This window comes from Carlito syrichta, unplaced genomic scaffold, assembly GCF_000164805.1.
Source record: "Carlito syrichta isolate Samal-C Ts95f unplaced genomic scaffold, Tarsius_syrichta-2.0.1 Scaffold304713, whole genome shotgun sequence".
In the NCBI taxonomy this organism is placed as follows: domain Eukaryota; kingdom Metazoa; phylum Chordata; class Mammalia; order Primates; family Tarsiidae; genus Carlito; species Carlito syrichta.
In genome coordinates, this window is record NW_007248809.1 from 407424 (window position 1) to 430098 (window position 22675).

The 22675-nt window shown below is 38.7% G+C and overlaps 1 protein-coding gene across 1 annotated transcript in view; it reads left to right on the forward strand.

Moving 5' to 3' along the window:
• The window catches only part of NCBP3 (nuclear cap binding subunit 3), a 30200-nt gene that overhangs the window by 5772 nt on the left and 1753 nt on the right, over window positions 1–22675 (forward strand). Inside the window, exons 4-12 of the mRNA XM_008060743.2 lie at window positions 7982–8107; window positions 11518–11646; window positions 12179–12255; window positions 12967–13075; window positions 15566–15665; window positions 15953–16056; window positions 18216–18522; window positions 19871–20025; window positions 21664–21825. Coding sequence (XP_008058934.1) covers window positions 7982–8107; window positions 11518–11646; window positions 12179–12255; window positions 12967–13075; window positions 15566–15665; window positions 15953–16056; window positions 18216–18522; window positions 19871–20025; window positions 21664–21825 — 1269 coding nt within the window. The remainder of the gene's footprint in view (window positions 1–7981; window positions 8108–11517; window positions 11647–12178; window positions 12256–12966; window positions 13076–15565; window positions 15666–15952; window positions 16057–18215; window positions 18523–19870; window positions 20026–21663; window positions 21826–22675) is intronic.

Genomic DNA, 22675 nt, shown 5'->3' on the forward strand with positions numbered 1-22675 from the left:
ATCGACTTGCCTTGCCTGTCTATTCCTTATCCAAATACTACTGAAGGAAAGGATTTGTGAAGTCTCCATTTTTGAGATCACCTGTTTAAAGTTGAGATGCTGTCAGCTGACTCAGATATTAGAGCTGGAAAAAAAGAATTGTCTTATCTGAGGAGGTCCAGAGGAAGTCACGAACATATGCTTCTAAAGACCCTTACTCATTTTCTGCTTTTGTCATAGAGATGTTAACTTTTCTTTACCTTTAAAATGTAGTAAAAGTGTATCACAGTAAGACCTTCCTTTAGGGGAGTTGGAACAGTTTTGAGATTGGTTGGGGAAAGCTGTTAACACTTCTGTTGATAATCTGAATCTGTTGCTAATCTGAATATGTGACAAATATAAACCACCCAGTAACGTACTATTGTCAGAGAAAATGAAACTAATCCTGCCCTGAATTTTAAACCTGCTCTTAAAATTGAACTTCTGATTTTATTTTTGTGTTTTGTTAGGGTTAAGTATTTTGCTCCCTAGAACTCACCCTGGATTATTAAATATAATAATCAGTTCCAGTATTCTAAAGCAATTTATAAATAAAAGGAAAAATTATTACTTTCTTAGTGAGTTTACATTTCTACTTATTATTCAATTTTAATATAAATTCATGAATGCAAAAGACCTCCCTCTGTTGTTGAGTGTTTCTAAAGAGCTTAGTAGGCAGCTCTTTGAATGCATGGTAAAGGTCTGTGCTGTGCTGTGCTGTGTGAGCTTTTCTAGCCTTGGGTTTGGTTGCTAAAAGCAGAAGTTCAGTAAACATGTTGAATGAGTGAAAGAATAGCTTCTATTTGTTGGGAACTTGCTTTTTTACCAGACACTGTGTTAAGCACATGTGTATTTTTTCCTTTGTTTTTCACAACGATCCTATGAGGAATATATTTTTATCTCTATTTTATATAGGAGGAAACAGACTCAAAGAAGTTTGGTAAATTGCCCAGGGTTATGTAGCTAGTAAAGTTGGAGTCGAGATTCAAACCCAGATTTATGTGACTCTAAAGCCTTGTGTGTAACTACTTTGCTCTATTGCTGTGTAATATGTGATATGATACTACTGACGCAAACTGTGTCCCTCCTCAATTCTAGTTGGCAGAGTAGCTTGGATGCAGAGTTCAACTCTGGAAGCTGCTTTACTCTTTTATTCTGCATCATGAGTTCAAGTCAGAAATATGACCTTGCTTCCCTCGTAGTCTAGAGTTCCAGGTGTCTGTTTGAGTTGAGATGCTGTCAGCAGACTCAGATGTTAGAGCTGGAATAAAGAGACTGTCTTTTCTGACGAGGTCCAGAGGAAATCACCAGTCAGTGGTAGAGCTCACATTGGAATCTGTGCTTCTAAAGACCCTTACTCTTTTTTTTTTTTTTCCAGGAAAAGTCCTGCGAAGGCCAAGGACAGCTGTGTAGCTTGACATTAATGTGCCTACATAGTTTGGGCCAAAGCAGACCTCTCACAATTCTACCATAATTTTACTACACTTGTTAACTTGGTCCTAAGGACATTGCTTGAGACAGCTGCCTCTGATATAGTTCATGCCTTTCACTCTGCTCATTTGCTTTGTCCTATGCTTCATCTGATCAGGTGTCACTTCCTCTATGAAGCATCTCTGATCACCCACTCAAAATTCTTTCTCACCTCTGTTGAATCTCTTTAGGGTGCCAAAGTCTTCTGGAATCTAATCTTGGTTCCTTTGTGACTGTAGGCAAGTTATTGAGCATTTTTAAGTCTCGGTCTCCTAGTCTGTAAAATGAGAAAATGATACCTACTTTAATAGGACCACTTTTGGGGTTAAGTTTTAAATTAAAAAAAATTTTTGTTTTGAAATGAAACTCTTATCTCATGATTCTAAAGATATTTCTAAAAAAGGCAGTAGGCCTGCCCTGATATGTCAGCCGGGGAAGGTTGTCTATTTGAACCTATTCTCATCCAGGAGGCAGCATGGCCTAGGATAGTGTTCCTAAACCCTGGGGAACCCTCTGCTCATCTCAGATCAATTTAAATTAGGATTAAGGGTGTGGTAGGATTGGATAGGTCCCAGAAATAGTTATTGTTTTTATGTCTCCCCAGGTAATTTTAATGTGCAGCATGTATTAAGAACCATTGGTTTTGTGGTTATAAGCATAGGTTCTGGAGCCAAGTACCTGGATTAAAATCCTGACCTGTTACTTTCTAGCTCTGTGACCTTGGGCAAGTTACTTAACCTCTACGAACTTCAGATTTCTTATCTGAAAAGGCAAATAACAGGAATTCTTACAGAGTTGTTGGGAAACTCTATTGAAATGTTACAGTTCTTTTTTTTTGAGTTGGAGTCTCACTCCGTCGCCCAGAGGGGAGTGCAGTGGCACGCTCCCGGCCACCGCAGTCTCGACCTGCTGGGCTCCATAATCCTTCCGCCTCAGCCTTCCAAGTAGCTGGAACTACAGGCCTGCGCTACCACGCCCAGCTAATTTTTTTGATTTATTGTAGAGATGAGGTCTCACCAAGTTGCCCGAGCGGGTCTCAAACTCACAGGCTCAGGCAATCCACTCACCTCGGCCTCCCAAAGCGCTGGGATTATAGGCTGAGCTACCAAACCCGGCCGAAGTGTTATAGTGGTGCCTGGTACATAGTAGGTACCCAATAAATGTTAGTTATTATCATTATCTGGTGTTCTCCATCTTCCAAGCAGCCATTTCAGTGACCTGGCCTCTTGGTAGAATGGGGAAATTGGAATAAGCATATTGACTCCTATATCTGTACCAGGTGTCAAGTTATTTTTTCCTCTTATCATTAATGCCAACAATAATAACATATCTTTTGTTAAATGTTTGCCATGTGCCAATCACTCTGTCATGTAGTTAACATCCTTTCAACAGACTTGTGAGGGAAAGGTATCTGTCATTTCCAGTTTTCTGATAAGAGAGCTAAGGTGCTGAGAGTTTGAAAAACATGTCCAAAGTCCCACAGCTAGATCAGTAGCAAGGCTGAGATTGGAAGGCTGGTTTGACTGAAACCTGCATTCCTAACTACTCTGCCTGCGTTCAGGGTCATAGTTTGGGACATGTTACATTAGACTGTTCTGCATCAGGAGTGACTTGCTACTTTTGAACGACTCAGTGACAAACAACTTTGGTTTCCTTATCTCCTAGATCAAAGCTTTCGTGATTGGAAGGGACCTTTGAAATCATCTAGGTCAACCTGCCTAGTATTTGCAGGCCTTTTGACCAAGTTCCTAGTGGTCCTTTTTCCTCTGCCAGAATGATTCTTAGTGATGGCATGAGAACTATTTATGAGGCAGACAACTTTATATTTGAATACTTCCTTGTGTTGAGCCTTCTAGTAATTTCTGTCTGTTAGTTACTGTGTGACTCTTAGAACAACACTGTTAAGTCCTTTCTTTATTCACACAATAATCACACAGGTGATGGAAGTACAGGCTTACCTGCCCATTCTGTAAACTTTATGTGACATGGCCTTCTGGTTCCCCTTTTCTAAACTCCTTCCAGTTTCTCAATGTCCTTCATAAGATGAGGTATAGATTCCAGATATGGTTGGATTCAAGCAGAGTATGGCAGGACTATTTCTCACCATTGTCTCTGTCCCAGCCATTTCATTGTACTTATTCTCTAGTCAACCAAAGCACATAGGTCTTTCCCCCCAGGCATTGTACCCATCAAAACAATCTCTCTCATGTTGTACTTAAGGCACTTTTAAAAAAATTACTTTTAAATTTATTCCTATTAAATTACATTCTGTTGATTTCAAGTCTCCATTTGCAGTCTGCTGAGTTAACTTTCATCTTAACTCTACGTTTGAACTTCTAGCTCTTCTCACATTGTGTCCTCTACCTTGGTGTAATGGCTTCTGTTTCTTTGTTCAGTTGTTGATGAATGGTGAGAAACATAGATACATTAATTGTAAGTCCTATTCTGTTTCATCAGGCCCACATTTCATTTTGTGGTCTTGAGGAACTGGATTACATACCTAATGAACTCGAGATAGAACACCGTCTATGGTATCCTTTAAATTTCTTGGCCTAATAATCCTATCAAAAAAGAAATGAGGTTACTGTGGATTTCTTACTGAACTCTTGTCATTTCCTATGGGAAACACTTGGCTTTTTGAGAGATCATAGATTCTAATAAGCTTTTTTTTTTTTTAATTTGAGAGACTGACAGTAAGCTTTTCAATATGTGGTTTGGGAATTTCTCTTTTCTTCTTTTATGAAAATCAGAGCAGGATTAATCCTTCTCAAGGCTTTAAGATACTTCTCTCCTTCCTTGCTACTTTTTAGAGATTATTACCTAATTCCGAAATTATATCTGTGTGTTTAAGTCAGTACATTGGATATAATTCTGGACTAGAAGATTTAAATCTATTAAAGCTAATTCTTATGCCCTTGTCACCTAACTTATGTTTTGGTTCTTCTCTAATGATAGCTATTCTACTATCAATTAGTAGAATAGTAAAATAGGTCAATAATTCTGCCTTTTTTCTTGCATTATCTTCCCAATAATAGGGAATTGCTCTAAACATTTATAAAAAGCCATCAGCCTTTTTTTTTTTTTTTTTTTGAGTTCTTCACCCAGGTTGGAGTGCAGTGGCATGCTCACAGCCACTGTAGCCTCAGCCCGCTGGGTTCAGGTGATCCTTCCCCCTTGGCCTTCCAAGTAGCTGAAACTATAGACGCATGCCACCACACCCAGCTAATTTTTTGATTTATTGTAGAGACGAGATCTCACCAGGTTGACCATGCTGGCCTCAAATCCCTGAACTCAGGCAATCCTCTCACCTTCACCTCCCAGAATGCTGGGATTAGGCATTAGCCACTGTACCCGACATTAGCATTTTGACGAGTCTATTCACTCTGGACCTTTTCTTCATTGGGTGTTTTGCAAACAATCATTGTCAACATTTTGTATATTTCCTTTTCATCTCTTTTATGGGAATGGATGTTTTGTTTTTCTTTTTGTAGTCTCACTGTTTTTTCCCTTTTCCACTTGACAGTCTGATCAGCATTTTCCATGTTTCCAATATAGCCTGACATTAGTCTTTTAGATTTATGCCATTCTCATTAGTAATTTCCCTTTTATCAATCTCCTGTATGTCTTCTTTGACGAGTTGTGTTCACCTAAGTTTTGCTGCCTTCCTTTTCCTTGAAATCACTTCTTATCCTCTGAATTACTGTATTTAGTGTCTTTCAATTTTTAAAATAATTCTAATCTGAGATATTGGGATTGGCTCATTTTTCCCTGGATTTTCTTGAATCTGCTTTTATAAAGACTTGAGTTTTATGCCCACTATCTGTCATTCATTGTCTTCTTTCCCTGTTGCAAAATTCAAGATAATACTCTTACCACCCAACTTGTGGTCAACACTCAATAAATGTCCACTTCTTTCTCCCCATTGCATTCTCTTCATGGCCACCTCAGCAATTAGCCTATTCTCACTGGTTGTACATAAGTCTCGAAGCCTTCTTTGTTGCTTTATTTTGAGCACTGACATTGTCAGCAAGATGAGGAAGTGTTGGGCTTTCTCCTTTGGTAGTCTTCCATCAAATCTTGAGCTTAACAAAATTTCCATCTCTAGTGGATCCGGCTGCTGCCGTCAGTTTGGTGCTCTTTTGAGAATGAGCCCTTCTCTCCCAGCTAACTGAGACTAGTTTATCTCTGCAGTGATAATGCTTTTGCATCTCTCTCTCTCTCTCTTTTTTTTTGTGTGTGTCTTTACCTGCTTCTTTTGAGCAAAATTGTCCATTTCCCAGTTGTGATATGTATATGATTCTCTCTAAATTAAAATAGACATCTGAGGCCAGAAGTTTTGCTCCTCACACTCTTTCCTTTTGGCTTCTAAGGTATTTCCTCACCTGTAGGGTTTTGTTTCTTTATGTTGTAGTAATGTTTTGTTAGAACTATGCTATGATGCGCTTGATAATTACTTGTTTTTGTTTGTTTTTTGGTCTTCACTTTCTCTGCTTGTCTCATTTAAGATTAAATTCTTTTTGTTAGATAAGGCATGGTTGCTCATGCCTGTAATCCCAGCACTTTGGGAGGCAGAGGCGAGAGGATTGCCTAAGCCCAGGGGTTTGAGACCAGCCTAAGCAACTTGGTAAGACCTCGTCTCTACAATAAATCAAGAAAAATTAGCCAAACATGGTAGAGCACACCACTTTCTTGGAAGGCTGAGCTTATTGGACTGAGGCTGCAGTGGCTATGAGTGTGCCACTGCAGTCTAGCTTGGACAACAGAGTAAGACTCCAACTAAATATTCTTTTTAGCAGATCAACAAGTCTTTTACTCGATGTTTTCTTCCTGATCTTCTGTCTCTTTCTTCTTCCATTACTAGGTACTCTTCTTGTTTTTTGTTACCTTCTGTGGAGCCATTTCTTTACTTCCCATAGGTTCTATTTCTTCCAAAGTCAGCTTTTAGCTCAAAGAACTGAGAAACCCTCTTCGATTAAATAAACCTTTGTTTTCTATCCTGCATTTGAACTGCTGGTCACTAATAAGGATTTTCTGGAGTTCACGAGTCTTGATGGTATCTTTGTTTTTATAAATCTGTACTAAATCTCTTTATTTAATCTGGCCACACCTACATGGGCTTACACTAAACACATCTCTTATTCTTCAGAATGACAAAACAATTATTAACGTAAATTTTTCTGTAAGTATCCACATGAATTTTAAGTTTGTTTTAAATAGAAGTAATATATAGCATATAAAAACATGCTTGAGAGTAATGGACATTGAACTCTTGCAGAATTACTTCAGAGAAGGAAGGGAGAGAAGGGATGTAGAGAGGTTATATAGGCCCTGGTTCTGTTTGCCTGAGATCTTACAAGGAATTAAATGTAAAGCTAGGTAGTGGATATTAGGTATTTTAAACTTATTTCTCTTTTATTTTTGAGTCAAAGTCTCACTCTGTTGCCCAGGCTGGAGTGCAGTGGCATGCTTACAGCCTCTGCAGCCTCAGCCTGCTGGGCTCAGGTGATCCTTCCGCCTCAGCCTTCCAAGTAGCTGTAACCACAGGCATGTGCTACCATGCCCAGCTGATTTTTTTGATTTATTGTAGACACGAGGTCTTGCCATGTTTCTTAGGCTTGTCTCGAACCCCTGAGCTCAGGCAATCCTCTCGCCTTGGCCTTCTAAAGTGCGGGATTACAGGTGTGAGCCACTGCACTTGACTATTTTATTTTATTTTTTGAGTTGGAGTCACACTCTGTCACCTAGACTGGAGTACAGTAGCACACTGACAGCCACTGCAGCCTTGACCTGCAGGGCTCAGGTGATCCTTCCTTCTCAGCCTTCCAAGTAGCTGGACCTACAGGCGTGCACCACCCCATGCCTGGCTAATTTTTTTTATACGTTGTATAGATGAGATCTTGCCAGGTTATCCAGGCAGGTCTTGAACCCCTGAGCTCAGGCAGTTCTCTTGCCTCTACCTCCCAAAGTGCTGGGATTACAGATGTGAGCCACCATGTCAATTTTAAAAATTGATTTGTAGGATTTTTTTACTCTTGTTTCATACTATAATTTTATGCTTTGACATATTCAGAGCCAGCATCTCTTTTAGAATTGTTTCTGTAATTGCATATTTCTCTTTAATGTACGTTTAAAATTTTTAGAATCAGTTTGTAAAATTCAGTGAATAATCCTGTTGAATTTGGCATTGTTCTGACTGCTACAAGTTGATGGGGAGAGGTATTGTATATTTTATCAACATTATTTGTTTAATCTTTCTGAGCCTAATATACCTGTACTGATTGAAATTATTTGTTTAATACTATTGTTCAGTGATAAAAATTAAAATAGTTTACCCTACTGTTATGTCTCATGTTCTTTTGAAATAGTTGTAGTTTCTCTCAGCATACTTCTTTTCTAAAGGCATGTTATCTGAACTGTTGTAAAGGAATACTGATGGGATGTGCAACAGCAGATCGGAAAATTCTATAATCTTTTCTGTGTCTTGTTTTTCTAGCAATCCCTAAAGTAAGACTGGAGACAATCTACATTTGTGGAGTAGATGAGATGAGTACCCAGGATATCTTTTCCTATTTTAAAGAGTATCCTCCAGCTCACATCGAATGGTTGGATGATACTTCCTGTAAGTTCACCTAAGTTTTCTGTTGAATATGCTTTTGTTGATGATTTTTAAAGAGCTCTTGCCATCAGAGATGGTGAATGATTAAGGCACAGACTATTTTTTAAGACTAACCTCTGTCCTTAGTCTAGAAAAGAAAAAATTGCCACGTGATGAGAACCAGCATACCTTAGCCAGTTTGCCAGTTCATACCCCATGAGTATTCCAAGTCAACTTAGAGATGGCATCTAGGGCTCTAGGAGGTTGGTTATTGGCATCTGAGCCTAGTGTACGTGATTGGGGCCTTTTTAAGGCTCATAATTTTCCAATAAAGGGGTGAATTCAATTGCATAGACTTGGGGCTGCATTTTTAGGGCTTTCAATTTTGTCGTTACTCAGAGGACTGACTCTGCCTCAGTGTCTGTTACAAGAAGTAGGCCAGACTTGCCAGGTGTGATGGCTCATGCCTGTAATCCCAGCACTTTGGGAGGCCAGGGTAGGAGGATTGCTTGAGGCCAGGAGTTTGAGACCAACCTGGGCAACATAGTGAGACCCCATCTCATAATAATAATAATAATATCTCTAATAATATCTGTAATAACAATAATAATAACAACGATAAGTAAAATGAGGTCAGAAAACGAATACTGTACTAGACCTCTCACCTCTGCTTGCCTTGAACTGTGTTTTCTGCTTTTCTAGCCTGTGAGCTGTCCAAGCTTGGGAGCTAACTGTAATTTTTTTTTTTTGAATTGGAGTCTCACTCTGTTGCCTAGGCTGGAGTGTAGTGGCATGCTGATGGCCACCGCAGTCTCGACCTACTGGGCTCAGGTGATCCTTCTACCTCAGCCTTCCAAGTAGCTGGAACTACAGACGTATACCACCATGCCCAGCTAGTTTTTTTATTTATTGTAGAGATGAGGTCTCGCCAAGTTGCCCAGGCTGGTCTTGAACCAGCGGGCTCAGGCAGTCCTCTCACCTCGGCTTCCCAAAGTACTGGGATTAGAGGTGTGAGCCACCGCACCCAGCCTAACTAATTTTTAACTTGCCTCCCTACTTCAGGTAACCCCTGTGCTGTCTTCTTCTTCTTCTTTTTTTAAGATTACAAAATACATTTTATTTAGAAAGTAAATGAGAGAGAGAGAGAGAAGGAGGAGATTCACCTCCCCAAGGTAGGGAAGGGGGCCAAAGTTAGGAAACATGGCCTGGCCATAGCTCAGAGAGCACATGGCCACACCATAGATTAGCAAGGCAATGGTTTGACTTCTTGTCTTGACTCATTTCTAGTCTGGATTTACTTGCTGCCAGCTGGCTGACCTACTGGGCAGTATCCTAGATAGCAGCCTGGTTTTCTCAGCTGCTCTTTTTTTTTTTAAATTGGAGTCTTACTCTGTCTGCCCAGGCTGGAGTGCAGTGGCACATTTACGGCTACCCCAGTGTTGACCTGTTGGGCTCTGGCAATCCTTCTGCCTCAGTCTTCCAAGTAGCCGGAACTACAGGCACATTCCACCATGCCTGGCCAATTTTTGATTTGTTGTAGAAATGAGGTCTTGCCGCCAAGTTGCCTGCGCTGTCTCGAACCAGCAGGCTCAGGCAATCCACTTGCCTTGGCCTCCCAAAGTGCTGGGATTGCAGGCTGAGCCATTGAGCCCAGCCAGCTGCACTGTTAAGAAGGTGTTGCATCAGTGTTTTCATTGAAAGAAGAAACATAACTGAGTAAAAGATTTTTCTCTTTTTCTTTCTACTTAACTTATACTGTCCAAGTCAGGGGTGGACAAACCTTTTTCTATAAAGGGCCAGGTAGTAAATATTTTAGGCTTTGTAGGCCATGTCTTCTCTGTCATATCTACTCAGTTTTGTTGTAGTATCATGAAAGCAGCTATAAACAATACATAAACCTGACTGTTTTCCAGTAGAATTTTATTTACAAAAATTGGCTACATAGTTTATTGTATATTAATTATACCTAAATAAAGCTGGTACAGATAAATAGCAGGTGGTGGGCTAGAACTGGTTTGTGGGTTATAGTTTGCTAACTCCTTGTTTGGGTCATTAAAACTGTAACTAGGCCAGGCACAGTGGCTCACATCTATAATCCCAGCACTTGGGGAGGCCGAAGGGAGAGGATTGCCTGAGCCCATGGGTTCGAGACTAGCCTGGGCAACTTGGTGAGACCTTATTTCTACAGTAAATCAAAGAATTAGCTGGGTGTGGTGGTGCATGCCTATAGTTCCAGCTACTTGGAAGTCTGAGGAGGAAGGATCGCCTGAGTCTAGCAGGTTGAAGCTGAGGTGGCCATGAGCATGCCATTGCTCTCTAGCCTGGGTGACAGAATGAGACTCCGACTCAAAAAAACCAAAAAAAACCCAACTATAACTAAGTTGGAGGAACCCTTAGAATTAATCCAGTTCAGTGGCCTCATACTGTACGTCAGAAACTGAGAAACAGAAAGAAGTTATTTGTTCACAGCCACATGGCATGTTAGTAATATAAATGAGAGTCTTTAGATCTTTATTTCCCAAACTGAGATACGAGGAACACATAATTTTGAGAAAAGTTATTTGAAACAGTTAAAGAGGTTTCTTTTCTACAGGACTTCTCAAAGTCTTTTTCTTGGTAAATTATCTTCCTTAAAGGGACAGTTTTCCTTTTTTCTTTTTTTTGAGTTGGAGTTTCATTCTGTCACTCAGACTAGAGTGCAGTAGCATACTCAAGGCCACCACAGCCTATACTTGCTGGGCTCAGGTGATCCTTCCACCTCAGCCTTCTAAGTAGTTGGAACCACAGACGTGTGCTACCTTGCCCAGCTAATTTTTTTTATTTATTGTAGAGATGAGGTCTTGCCATGTTGCCTAGGCTTGTCTTGAACCTATGGACTCAAGCAGTTCTCTCACCTTCACCTCCCAAAGTGCTGGGATTACAGGTGTGGGCTAACACGCCTGACTAAAGGGACAAATTATATTAATTGCTACAAAGCCAAAGCCAAGTGACTGTACTGACATTATTGTACATATCCCCTAAATATCTTCATCACCCACACTTGACAATCAGGGAACTTCATTTAGCTTATCCAGATGACAAGAAACAGCAAGGGGGTCCCCTGTAGGGGGCAGTAGTATAAAGGATAATTCAAATTTATGTGACAGTTATCATCAAGAGCTGCTAACACTTGCATAGCACTCTCTGTGTTTCAGTTTCATATACAGAACCCTTTTTCATGGAATACTTAATTATTTTGTGGAACCCAGTTTGGGAGTACAACTTAGGCTGAGTTCATCAAAGAGGTTTTGCTACCACTTTCTTTATTTTCATTAGTTGATTTTTGCATTTACTCATGACAGTCTGTAGCTAGATGAGGCTGCAGCAATGAATGTGATGCAGAATCTACTCTCAATAAAGTTACCATTTGGTTGCAATGTAATGTTTTATTTTAGGTAATGTGGTTTGGTTGGATGAAATGACAGCCACACGAGCCCTTATCAACATGAGCTCTCTGCCTGCCCAGGATAAGATAAGAAGCAGGGATGCCAATGAGGACAAGTCATCTGAGAAAAGTAAAAAAGGTAACTGAACACACAGGAGGGAACTTTGACCTGAAAGTGCTGTTCTTTACACAATCCTGTTTTGGGCTTTTGGGTTTCTGAGCAGAGTATTATACAGCATCTCGTCACCAAGCATTTCTGAAATAAGCTATGATGCTCTGGCTCATCAGTTAATAGGATAAAATACTGGACTTTCAACATTATATGAGGTGGCACTTTGGGAGGCAGAGATAAGAGGATTTCCTGAGTCCAGGGGTTCGAGACCAGTCTGGACAAGTTGGTGAGACCTCATCTCTACAATAAAAAAAAAAAAAGCCAGGCATGGTGGTGTGCGGCTGTGGTTCCAGAAGACTGGAATGCTTAGAAGACTGAGACAAAAGGATCACCTGAGCCCAGCAGGTCAAGGCTGTGGTGGCTGTGAGTGTGCCACTGCACTCCAGTGTGGGCGACAGAGAGACTTCTACTAAAAAATAAAATAAAATTATGTGAGATGATTCATCTCATATCTCATAATTATGAGATGGTTCATCTTGTCTCTTACATTCCATTTTAGACAAGCAGGAAGACAGTTCAGATGATGATGAAGCTGAGGAAGGAGAAGTTGAAGATGAGACCTCAAGTGATGTAGAGGTTAGTAATAGGGCAAAGACATATATAAGATTGTGTTGTAAAAATTGCTGTCTTTTTTTTTTTAAGGCTTGAAGACTTGATAAGTTGTATTCTTCCTCTAGCTTTCCCCATTAGACTTTCTGAGGATACACTAGGTTGTTGTTCTTTAAGTTTATGTGGATGTAATGATTTATATTGAGATCTTAGAAGAGGACTCACACTTCTGCATAAAAGAAAATGGTTTTATTGAAAATTGTTTTGAAGTCTTGTCAGTAAAATTCAGAAAAAGCAAGTAATAGCATATTTCCTTATGGATTATGTACTATTATTAGAAATATCAGCATGTATTCATTTAAAAAAATACTTATTGGATACTTTTATATGCCAAATTCTAAAGTGCTAGGGATATAGCATCAAGCAAAACAGTACTGGCCTTCTTGGAGCCTACATTCTAGTGGGAAAGACAGACAATATGCTGATACACAGATGTACTGTGTCAGGAGATGATGAGTGCTTGGAAAAAAGGAAAGAAGGGGTGGGATAGAGAGTAACGGAGACTATTCTTTTAGACAGGGTGGTTGGGAGAGACCTCTGGCTTAGAAATTCTACTGAGGAACTAGTGCTATATTGAGGATAAGGAGTAAAGGTAGCATGCTTTCTTAATGGTGACTTTTACTACTGAAGATGTGAAAAGACTTTAATTTTGTATATAAAATGTTCTCTTTTCTTAAGTTGGACACATTGTCTCAGGTAGAAGAGGAGTCTTTGTTAAGAAACGATCTTCGTCCAGCTAACAAACTTGCTAAAGGAAATAGGTTATTCATGAGATTTGCAACAAAAGGTAAATTTGATCGGTATTGTTTTTTATTTTCAATCAAAATGATTTATTATTTTGAATAGATGTTAGATTAAGTAATCTCAAAATTCCCTTCAAATGATAAAATTCTGTGCCTTTGAAATAATGACTTGCTGCCTGAGTGGGAAATTCTGACTCTGAAATTGAATATTAACTATTTGTATACTTTTATGATTTCTAGCTAAAGTAATAAAACTGGTTTGTCTAGTGTGCTTTCAGCGAGTATCTGAATTATGAAAACTTTTAAAAATTATGCTTTTGATTTATTATAGCAACACCCTCCTGGACATTACTAATATGCCATTCAGTCCTAATTCCCTCCTATAAGACTTTTTATTTTCAATAACTTTTGGTGGGCATTTATTTGTTTATTTTGAGTTAGAGTCTCACTCTGTTGCCCAGGCTGGAGTGCAGTGGCACATTTATGGTCACCGCAGCCTTGACCTGCTGGACTTAGGTGATCCTTCTGCCTCAGCCTTCCAAGTATCTGGAACCATAGGTGTGCACCACCACATCCAGCTAATTTTTTGATTTATTGTAGAGACGAGGTCTCACCAAGTTACCCAGGCTGGTCTCAAACCCCTGGGCTTAGGCAGTCCTTTTGCCTCCACCTCCCCGAGTGTTGGGATTATTGGCATGAGCCACTACTCCTGGCTGGTGAGCATTTAAAAATGTGTGTGTGTATACACACATCTATTCATACTGGTTTTTTGAATCATCTGAGAGTTAGTTGGAGTGACAAACCCTTTACCCCCAAATATTTCAACATGTATTTCCAAAGAACAGGGACATTGTCTTATACACAGCACAGTTATCAAAATCAGGAAATTTAAAATTAATACAATACTATTTCCTAATCCATTGTCCATATTCACATTTCATCAGTTGTTCTAATAATGTTCTTTATAGATTCCCCCCTCCTCCAGGTCTCGGATCCAATCTAGGACTGAGTGCTTAAGTGTGTCATGTCTCCTTGGTCTCCCTTAATCTGGAACTACTCCTCTGCTCCTGTGTTTTTCAAGAGTGTAGAGTGTTTTTAGAGTGTCTGTCAGTTTGGGGTTGTCTTATGTTCCCTCCTAGTAAAAATTTGTCTTGTACATTTGCAACAAGAATCTCACTGAAGTGGTAGTGTGTCATTTACAGTGCATTGAATTAGGAGGCACATGATATTTATATAAAGTTCATCAGGGATGTTAACTTTATTCACTTGGTTAAGATAATAATTGCCAGGTTTTTCCACTGTAAAGTTACTGTTTTTCTGTTTGTAATTTAAAAATTAGTGGGCAGTTACTTTGAGATTATGCAACTAGCCTGTTACTTATCAGACTTTCCTGCAGTAGCTTTAGTATCTATTGATGATTTTCTGTCTGACATTTCTTTATTAGTTGGCAGGCACTCTAAGGAAGTGCTTTCCCTTTCCCTGTTTATTTGTTTACTTATATCAACTTAGATTCATGGATTCTTATTTATGCAGTAGGTTATCATCCATTACTATCATTATTTTGATTCACAAATTATCTTGGATTTGGCCAGTAGAGCCCTTTCAAACTGTATTTTGATGTATTCCATGATTCTTTGAGTACTTTCTTAATGGCAAAACACAACATTTGTTTTTCCAGATTTTGTTTCATTTTGTACTTTGCCTGGTCCAGATCTGGAATCAGCCATTTCCCCAAGGAGCTGGTGGGCAAGGTCTTTTGGACAGGGTGGCAGGGGGTGTACATACTCGTTTGTATTACCATGTTTTCCCACAGTACTGGATACATTTACAGTGGTGTTTGTCCTTTGCATTCAGAGTGCCCAAGGAGCTGTGGAAGGCCTTTATATTACTGCTTTTGATAAATATGTGTGATCACTGACCACTTGTTCTTTCTGTTAACTGGCATTTTAACTTGACAGTTGTGATCTTTACCATATTTACTCAATCTGAGTGGCTGTTTGAGTGCATTCTAGATACATAATACTATGTTGTTTTCTTTAAGCTATTTTGAGGAATGTCACAATAAACTGGAGAAAATGATTTACCAAGTATGTGGAATTATGTATTGTCTGTTTCTTTAATCCTGATTCTGTGTTGTTGGAGTGTTGTTCAGAAGTGAATACCATCTTCCAGGGATGGCAAAAGTGTTACCCTTTTGAGAAAGCTTTTTTTGATTACTGAGTACCTGTACTGACTAAAGCTCTCTTATGCCTCTTGGAAGCGTTATATCTTGTGTTGTTGTTTATTTTAAAATTTTCTCTGTTAAGTCATTCGGCCCCTAAGCAGCACCTTAACCTCACTCATGCGCTGTCCTGTTCACACTGCATTGCCTTTATGGGCACTTAGAAAGTGAATATTTATCTTTCCTTTTGGTTGGCAGTGCGCTGATCTGACCCCAACCATGGAAAACATTCTTTAAAATAATAATAATAATAATTTCACATTGTCTTTACACCCACAGGAAATCCTAGGTAATTGTTGTGATTAATTTTTAGATGACAAAAAGGAACTTGGAGCAGCCAGAAGAAGTCAGTACTACATGAAGTACGGGAATCCAAATTATGGAGGCATGAAAGGAATTCTTAGCAATTCATGGTGAGCCCCAAATCTTAAAATACAATAGTTCAAATAGTTTTCTTAATCCTTCAGTTGATATTCTTCAATGGGATGTCTAAACCTTGTGTTGATGAAAGAAGACAAGAGGGAAGAATTCAAGATTTTTTAATGTGGCAAATGATGTGGGAATGCTGAGTTTCAGTTTCATTTAAAATACCTATTTTGGCACCTAACACTGCGTCAGTGTGTAGTTGATATGAATTAGCGGATTTCAAGGTCCTTCCCCATTAGTTTTTGATTATGTGCTTATTTTGGCAATGTTGCAGGAAGCGAAGATATCATTCCCGTCGCATTCAGCGGGATGTGATCAAGAAGAGAGCCCTGATTGGGGATGACGTTGGCTTGACGTCGTATAAACACCGACATTCCGGTAGTTGCCTGCTCAGCTCTTGGGTAGACACATGTTTGGCTCCCGAAATCATATTTTTATTCTTAATACAGTCTTTTAAGGTTCCAAACTTTATCATCCTCTCTTCCTTGCCCTCACCCTCTGCCAACATATAGGAAAGTAAGTCAAGTCACGATTAATTTTAAGTTGCCCGTACAAAGAGGTCAAATGCTTTTATAAAAGCTGTTCTAACAAAAAGGCCAAATGTGACATAGGAAAAATTAAAAACTTTTTTAGAAACCTAATTTTTTTATTATTAATATCAACAACTGTGTGAAAAAAATTTTTAGGCTATTTTATCAGATGAACTGATTTTATTGTTCCTTTTCTGATAATGAAAATAGGCTGCTGTGTCTTGCTTTATAAAACTTCTTGACTTGTGCACATGAATGCCTCAGAAAAGTGGGATATCATGACTTGGGTTTATCTTTTTTGTGTGCTATTATAAAAGAACCATTTTATTTCTGTTTTATAAAGACTTGTTTTTATTTTGAGCCTAATCTATGGAATCTTCTGTGTGCTTTATAGAACTAGCCAAGTCAGCATACAGAGAAACATACACATGCATTTATCACTGTAATGAGGACAGGAGGAGTGATGTATATAGACATTTTTAATGTGTATATACAAAATTGTATGTTTGAGATCTGCATATTAACAGTACAGTTACACGTTTCCAATTTCAGTTGCTTTTATTTTCAACATATACTCTTTATATCCATGTTAAAGAAATTCAAAAGCAAATTGCCCCTAATGCTAGTACTCTCATATGACAATTGATTTCATCTTAGATTTTTCCCATTTGTATATTTTCACAATAAATATCATAATTTTTGTGAACATATTCCTTTTTTCTGCTTATTCCATTTGTTATTTTTCCATGAACTTTAAGTTACAGTTAATTTTCAGTATTTGTGGTGATTATGTTCCATAAAGTCATCGTGAACATTGAATTAATAAATACTGAACCAGCTGGGCAAGGTGGCTCATGCCTATAATCCCAGCACTTTGGGAGGTGGAGATGAGAGGATTACCTGAGTTCAGGGGTACGAGACCATCTTGAGCAACATGGCGAGACCTCGTCTCTACAATAAATCAAAAAATCAACCATGGTTGCCTGTGGTTCTAGCTACTTGGAAGGCTGAAGTGGAAGGATCACCTGAGCCCAGCAGGTTGAGGCTGTGGTGGCCGTGAGCGTGCCACTGCACTCCAGCCTGGGTGACAGGCTCAAAATAAATAAAAATAAATACTGAACCATACAAAGCCTCTGGTCACACATCAGTTTTGTCAGTTGATCAATATGTAACCTTTTTTTCAACACATATTTCTGTTTAAAGATACCTTATATAATATATATTGCTGATTCATTAACGTTGAACTCATGGCTATTAGCAGTGTAACTCAGGCCTGAACGAAGCTTACCTGACACATGTTTTCTCCGTAAGGCACATCACAACCTTCTGGCATGTAGGAACACCAGGCAGTTCTTTTAACACTATACTTGAGGGCTGTTTTAAACAGTGAAATCATGAACAAAAAGCACAAAAGTGTGACAAATACATTCAATAGACTGAAGAGAACTTGTTTATAGTATGAGATGAAACAAGAAGGCAGAGTGTTGCTCTGCTGGACCTTAGCTAGGAATGTGTGTTTCTGGTGACTCAAATTTTTTTGCTGCTCTGCTTGTGTCTGCAAATGACCATGAAAGCATTGCAAGTATTGATTTTGGATTATACATAAATTTGGCAGATTTGCAAGTATAAAATCTGTGAATAGGCTGGGCATGGTGGCTCACATCTGTAATCCTAGCATTTTGGGAGGCTGAGGTGAGGGGATTGCTTGAGCCCAGGAGTTTGAGACCAGCCTCGACAATGTAGCGAGTCCTTAACAACAAAAATCTGTGAATAATAAGGATCAGCTGTATTTTAAATAACTTTATAATATTTCATTAGGCTACTGCATTATATTTTACCTAGCCATTCTCTTGTAGTATCAGTAGTGTCCAGTTTGGCACTATTATAGATAGTGTGCCAAAAAAATCTCAGGGATGGGAACCTCATCTTTTAAAAAGATCACTGATATAGAGTAAAAGTCATACTTGTTAGTTTTAGTGTTCTAATGTTTTTGTTAAATTTCTTCAGGACTAGTGAATGTTCCTGAGGAACCCATTGAAGAGGAGGAAGAGGAGGAGGAGGAGGAGGAGGAGGAGGAGGAAGACCAAGACATGGATGCAGATGACAGGGTGGTGGTGGAGTACCATGAGGAGCTCCCAACTCTCAAGCAGTCTCGGGAGCGGAGCGCATCTAGGCGTTCCAGCGCCAGCAGCTCAGACTCAGATGAAATGGACTATGATCTAGAACTGAAAATGATTTCCACTCCTTCACCAAAGAAAAGCATGAAAATGACGATGTATGCTGATGAAGTGGAATCTCAGTTGAAAAATATTAGGTAAAAGAAATCAAATACTTGCTTTTAATTTGATTTTTAAATACTAGTTACTGCTTCTTAATTTATCTAATTTTATATCTTTTATCCTAATTTTAGTCCTTTGTAGGAGTTGAATAAAAGCACCCAATTCTTTTCTCTATACAAGCAGTGATCCTTGTTATAAAAATTATAGAAAATATAGCAAGTAAAAGCCACCTGTATTCTTACTCTTTCTTGACAATAACAACTGTTAGCAATTGAGTGAATAACATTTCAGCTCTTTTATGTATATATATTATGTATTTATATAAATCACATGGAGAAATTATAGATATGTTTGTATAAAAATGTAATTTTTATAAAAATGTTATGCTGTTTATATTTTGTATTGTGCATTTTTATTTAATATATATTAGACAGTTTTATTTTTTTAACTGTATGTATTCCGTGGTTTGAAAGTATCATTTATTTAGCCAATCCCTTTTTGATGGACATTTAGGACATTATTTTCTTACTATTGCACTAACTAAATTCTGCAAAGCCAGTTATTGTGCAGAACAGTATACATGTTTAAAAATGTAGTAAGTATTGTAAATTTCTTCCAGAAGAGTTTTAATCACTCACATTACCACCTGTTACCTCTAACCTCACTAACCTTATCTACTGTCGTTCTTTCTAATCTAATCTTTAGTAGTTTCATGAGCAACAAAAAAATAGAGTTACTTTAATGTGCATTTCTTTGATTACTAATAGGGATGAGCAGATTCTGTGTGGGCAGATAGTGTATCTGCAATTCTAAGAGTTACAATCTCGGGATGCTCTAAGACATTCTCAGTGTATTTGGGGAGAAGGGAAAAAAAAAACATTCAAGCTGATTTGCTCATTTTTTTTTTCCAAGTTCTTATTTTTGGTTTTCAGAGGACTTTCTGATAGAGAATGCTGCTAGAATAATACTGGTACCTAGCATGGCAGTAGATTTCTTTGACACATAATTTAGTCTCGATTGTGATTTGGCTGTAGTCAAATCACAGCTTTGGTGAGCAAAAGCCTCAGGCTCTTTGCAGTCCTCTTACTTAAGGTTTATTCCAGGAAAGGGGGACTTGTAGTTACATGCTCTGTGATAGCTTACACATATGTGTAGAAACCACCTTGGAAAATTCAGGAACGTGCTCGTCCTGACCAGTCTCTTTATAGCAGGTGGAGCATGGTTTTCATAAGCAAATAATTATCAGTGTATGGTATTTGTGAGCGAGTGTTGGCCATATTAGATAGGGTTTCTTACATTGTTTCCTCCAAAGTATGAGATTGTTGCTTGGGCCTTGTCTCTTAGTTGAAATTGATTAACTGTGTCTCCTATCCCCTTTTAAAGGAACTCCATGAGGGCAGATAGTCTATCCTCAAGCAATATCAAAAACCGAATTGGTAACAAATTACCACCGGAGAAATTTGCAGATGTCCGACATTTATTAGATGAAAAACGTCAGCACTCACGTCCACGGCCACCAGTCAGCAGTACTAAATCAGGTATTCTTCTTCAGTTGTATTTCTGGGTTTCATTCTGAGCTCTGGAAGAAAGATTGGGGCAGGGATAGGTTCTTGGATGGAACATTGCCATTTGGGAACTGATTTAGTTGTCCTGGTTTCATCATGTCTAAATTTGGGATTAGGCATTGGGATTCAGGACATGAATTTTCTGATTTTGAAAAATAATCAAACTTTTGCAAAACTAGCTTTGAATATTTTTGTCCCAAGCAATTAGAGTCATCCCTCAGTATCTGTGAGGGATTGGCCAGGATCCCCCTCTACAGATACCAAAATCAGCAGATAACAAAATCTATAGATGCTTAAATCCCTTATATATCATGACTTATTATTTGTGTATAACCTACACATATCCTCCTATATACTTTAAATCATCTCTAGATTATTTAGAATGCGAAATACAATATAGTTGTTATTCTATATTTTAAAAAATCTGTAATATTTTTATTGTTGTATTTTTTTTTCAAATATATTCGACACACAGTTGGTTGAACCTGCAGATGTGGAACCCATGGATAAGCAGGGCCAACTGTATTTTACTCTGTATATTGCTGATACAGTTTATACACAAGGATAATAGAAGTGAAATTGGGTGGTTGTATAAATGATCAATACTTTGAACTAGATTATTTATACATGCAAGCACTCATTCAGCAGGTATTTGGCTATGCCTTCTATATGCCACACTCTGGGCTAGGTGCTAGGACTGTTAGAAATCTTTGAAGGGATACACATTCGTCATAGATCTACTAGGGAAATTTTGGAAGGCTTCTTGGAGAAAGTGGCTTTGAGAGCTAGGCCTTGGAGAGGGAAGAAGACCTCAGTTGGCATACCTGAATTTTTAGATGGGAAGTAGCCTGATCTTATATATCTAATTTAGAGAGATAATTTGGGGATGGAATGAGGTGAGATAGAGTTAAGTAAGTAACAAGAGCCTGACTAGGTCAGGGACAGTAGAGACAGTGGGTGAGAACAAGACATCTTGTGAAGGAAGACTGCTGGGACATGAAGGAGGAAAGGGAGAGAAACCAAGGGTCTCAGGCCTGAGTGTCTGCAGAGATGGGGATGCTGCTCTCTGAGAGAATTTAAGTGACATGGGCAAAAGGCCCGGCACAAAGTCTTATTGAATGTGTTTCTGCTGTGAATTAGAGGGAACTCAAGAGGACAGGCAGATTTCAGGGCAGATTGGGGACTGAAGGAAAAACAAATTTGGTTGGAGACATCTTACCTTGATCTTGTGCTTTTTGCCAGTCTCATTGCATTTACTGGTTAAGTGTAATACGTTTATTGAGAACTACTTATATGTCCGAAGGAAGCTTATGGTATTGTTTATTAGCTGAAATTTTTGTAAATTATGTAGTCAGCTTGGTTCTACCAAAAAAGTGTTGTTTTCGCTTCAGAAATTTCTTTCTGGAGCAGTCAGCTGAGTTTTTTTCCCTGTTAGTCCCTACTTTTGGATTTTCCTTGGGGAATCCATACTGGTTATGAAGAGAAAAGAATCCTGATTGTGTCAGGCCCTGTGTCCTAACTTGGGGACAGTTGGTATCAGATCCTTTGGAGATCTCAGGTCAACAGTATAAAGAATGCTTTGTCACAGTAGTACTTATTTTCTTTTTTCAGATATACGCCAGAGGTTAGGAAAAAGACCATATTCTCCAGAAAAGACTTTTAGCAGTAACCCTGTTATTCGGAGAGAGCCTTCTTCTGATGTACATAGTAGGTTAGGCGTTCCCAGGCAAGATATTAAAGGCCTCTACTCTGATACCCGGGAGAAGAAATCAGGTTGGTAACACTTAAAACTAATGGGAATGGGAAGAGGGTGAGAGCAGAGGATACTGGTGTAGCAGAGAAATAGCTTCTTAGCATAAGGCGGGAAGTAGCACATGCCAAAAATAAATGATTTTTCATTATAATTATTGTCGTTGTCGTCATCAACATCATAAAGCTAACAGTAAGGAAAATTTAGAAAATTGAAGGGAAAAAAGGCACACCCTTGGTTCTGTTTAGTTTCGTATGTGCTATTCCAGTCTTTGTCCATTACATATCCTACTTTTTAATATAGCATTTTATTGTAATCATTTTGTCCCATTTTATATTATTTTATATTATTTATTTATATATCATAAATAAAGCTTTTTTTTTTGAGTCAGGAACTCACTTTCACGCAGACTAGAGTGCAGTGGTATGAACATGGCTCACCGCAGTCTTGACCTCCTGGGCTCAAGTGATTCTCCAGTCTCAGCCTCTTAAGTAGTTGCAACTACAGGAATATACCACCACACCTGACTAATTTTTTTATTTTTTGTAGAGACGTTGCCCAGGCTGGTCTTGAACTTTTGGGCTCAAGTAGTCCTCTCATCTCAGCCTCCCAAAGTGTTGGGATTATAGACATTACCCACTGTGCCTGACCCATAAATAAAACTTTTACTTGCCTCATAGTGTGGCTATACTAAAAATTCTAAACATATTTCTCTGTTTTTAGAGTTTCTTTTTTTTTTTGTTTTGTTTTGTTTGAGTCAGAGTCTCACTCTGTTGCCCAGGTTGGAGTGCAGAGGTGTGGTCACGGCTACCGCAGCCTTGACCTGCTGGGCTCAGACCATCCTTCTGCCTCAGCCTTCCAAGTAGCTGGAAC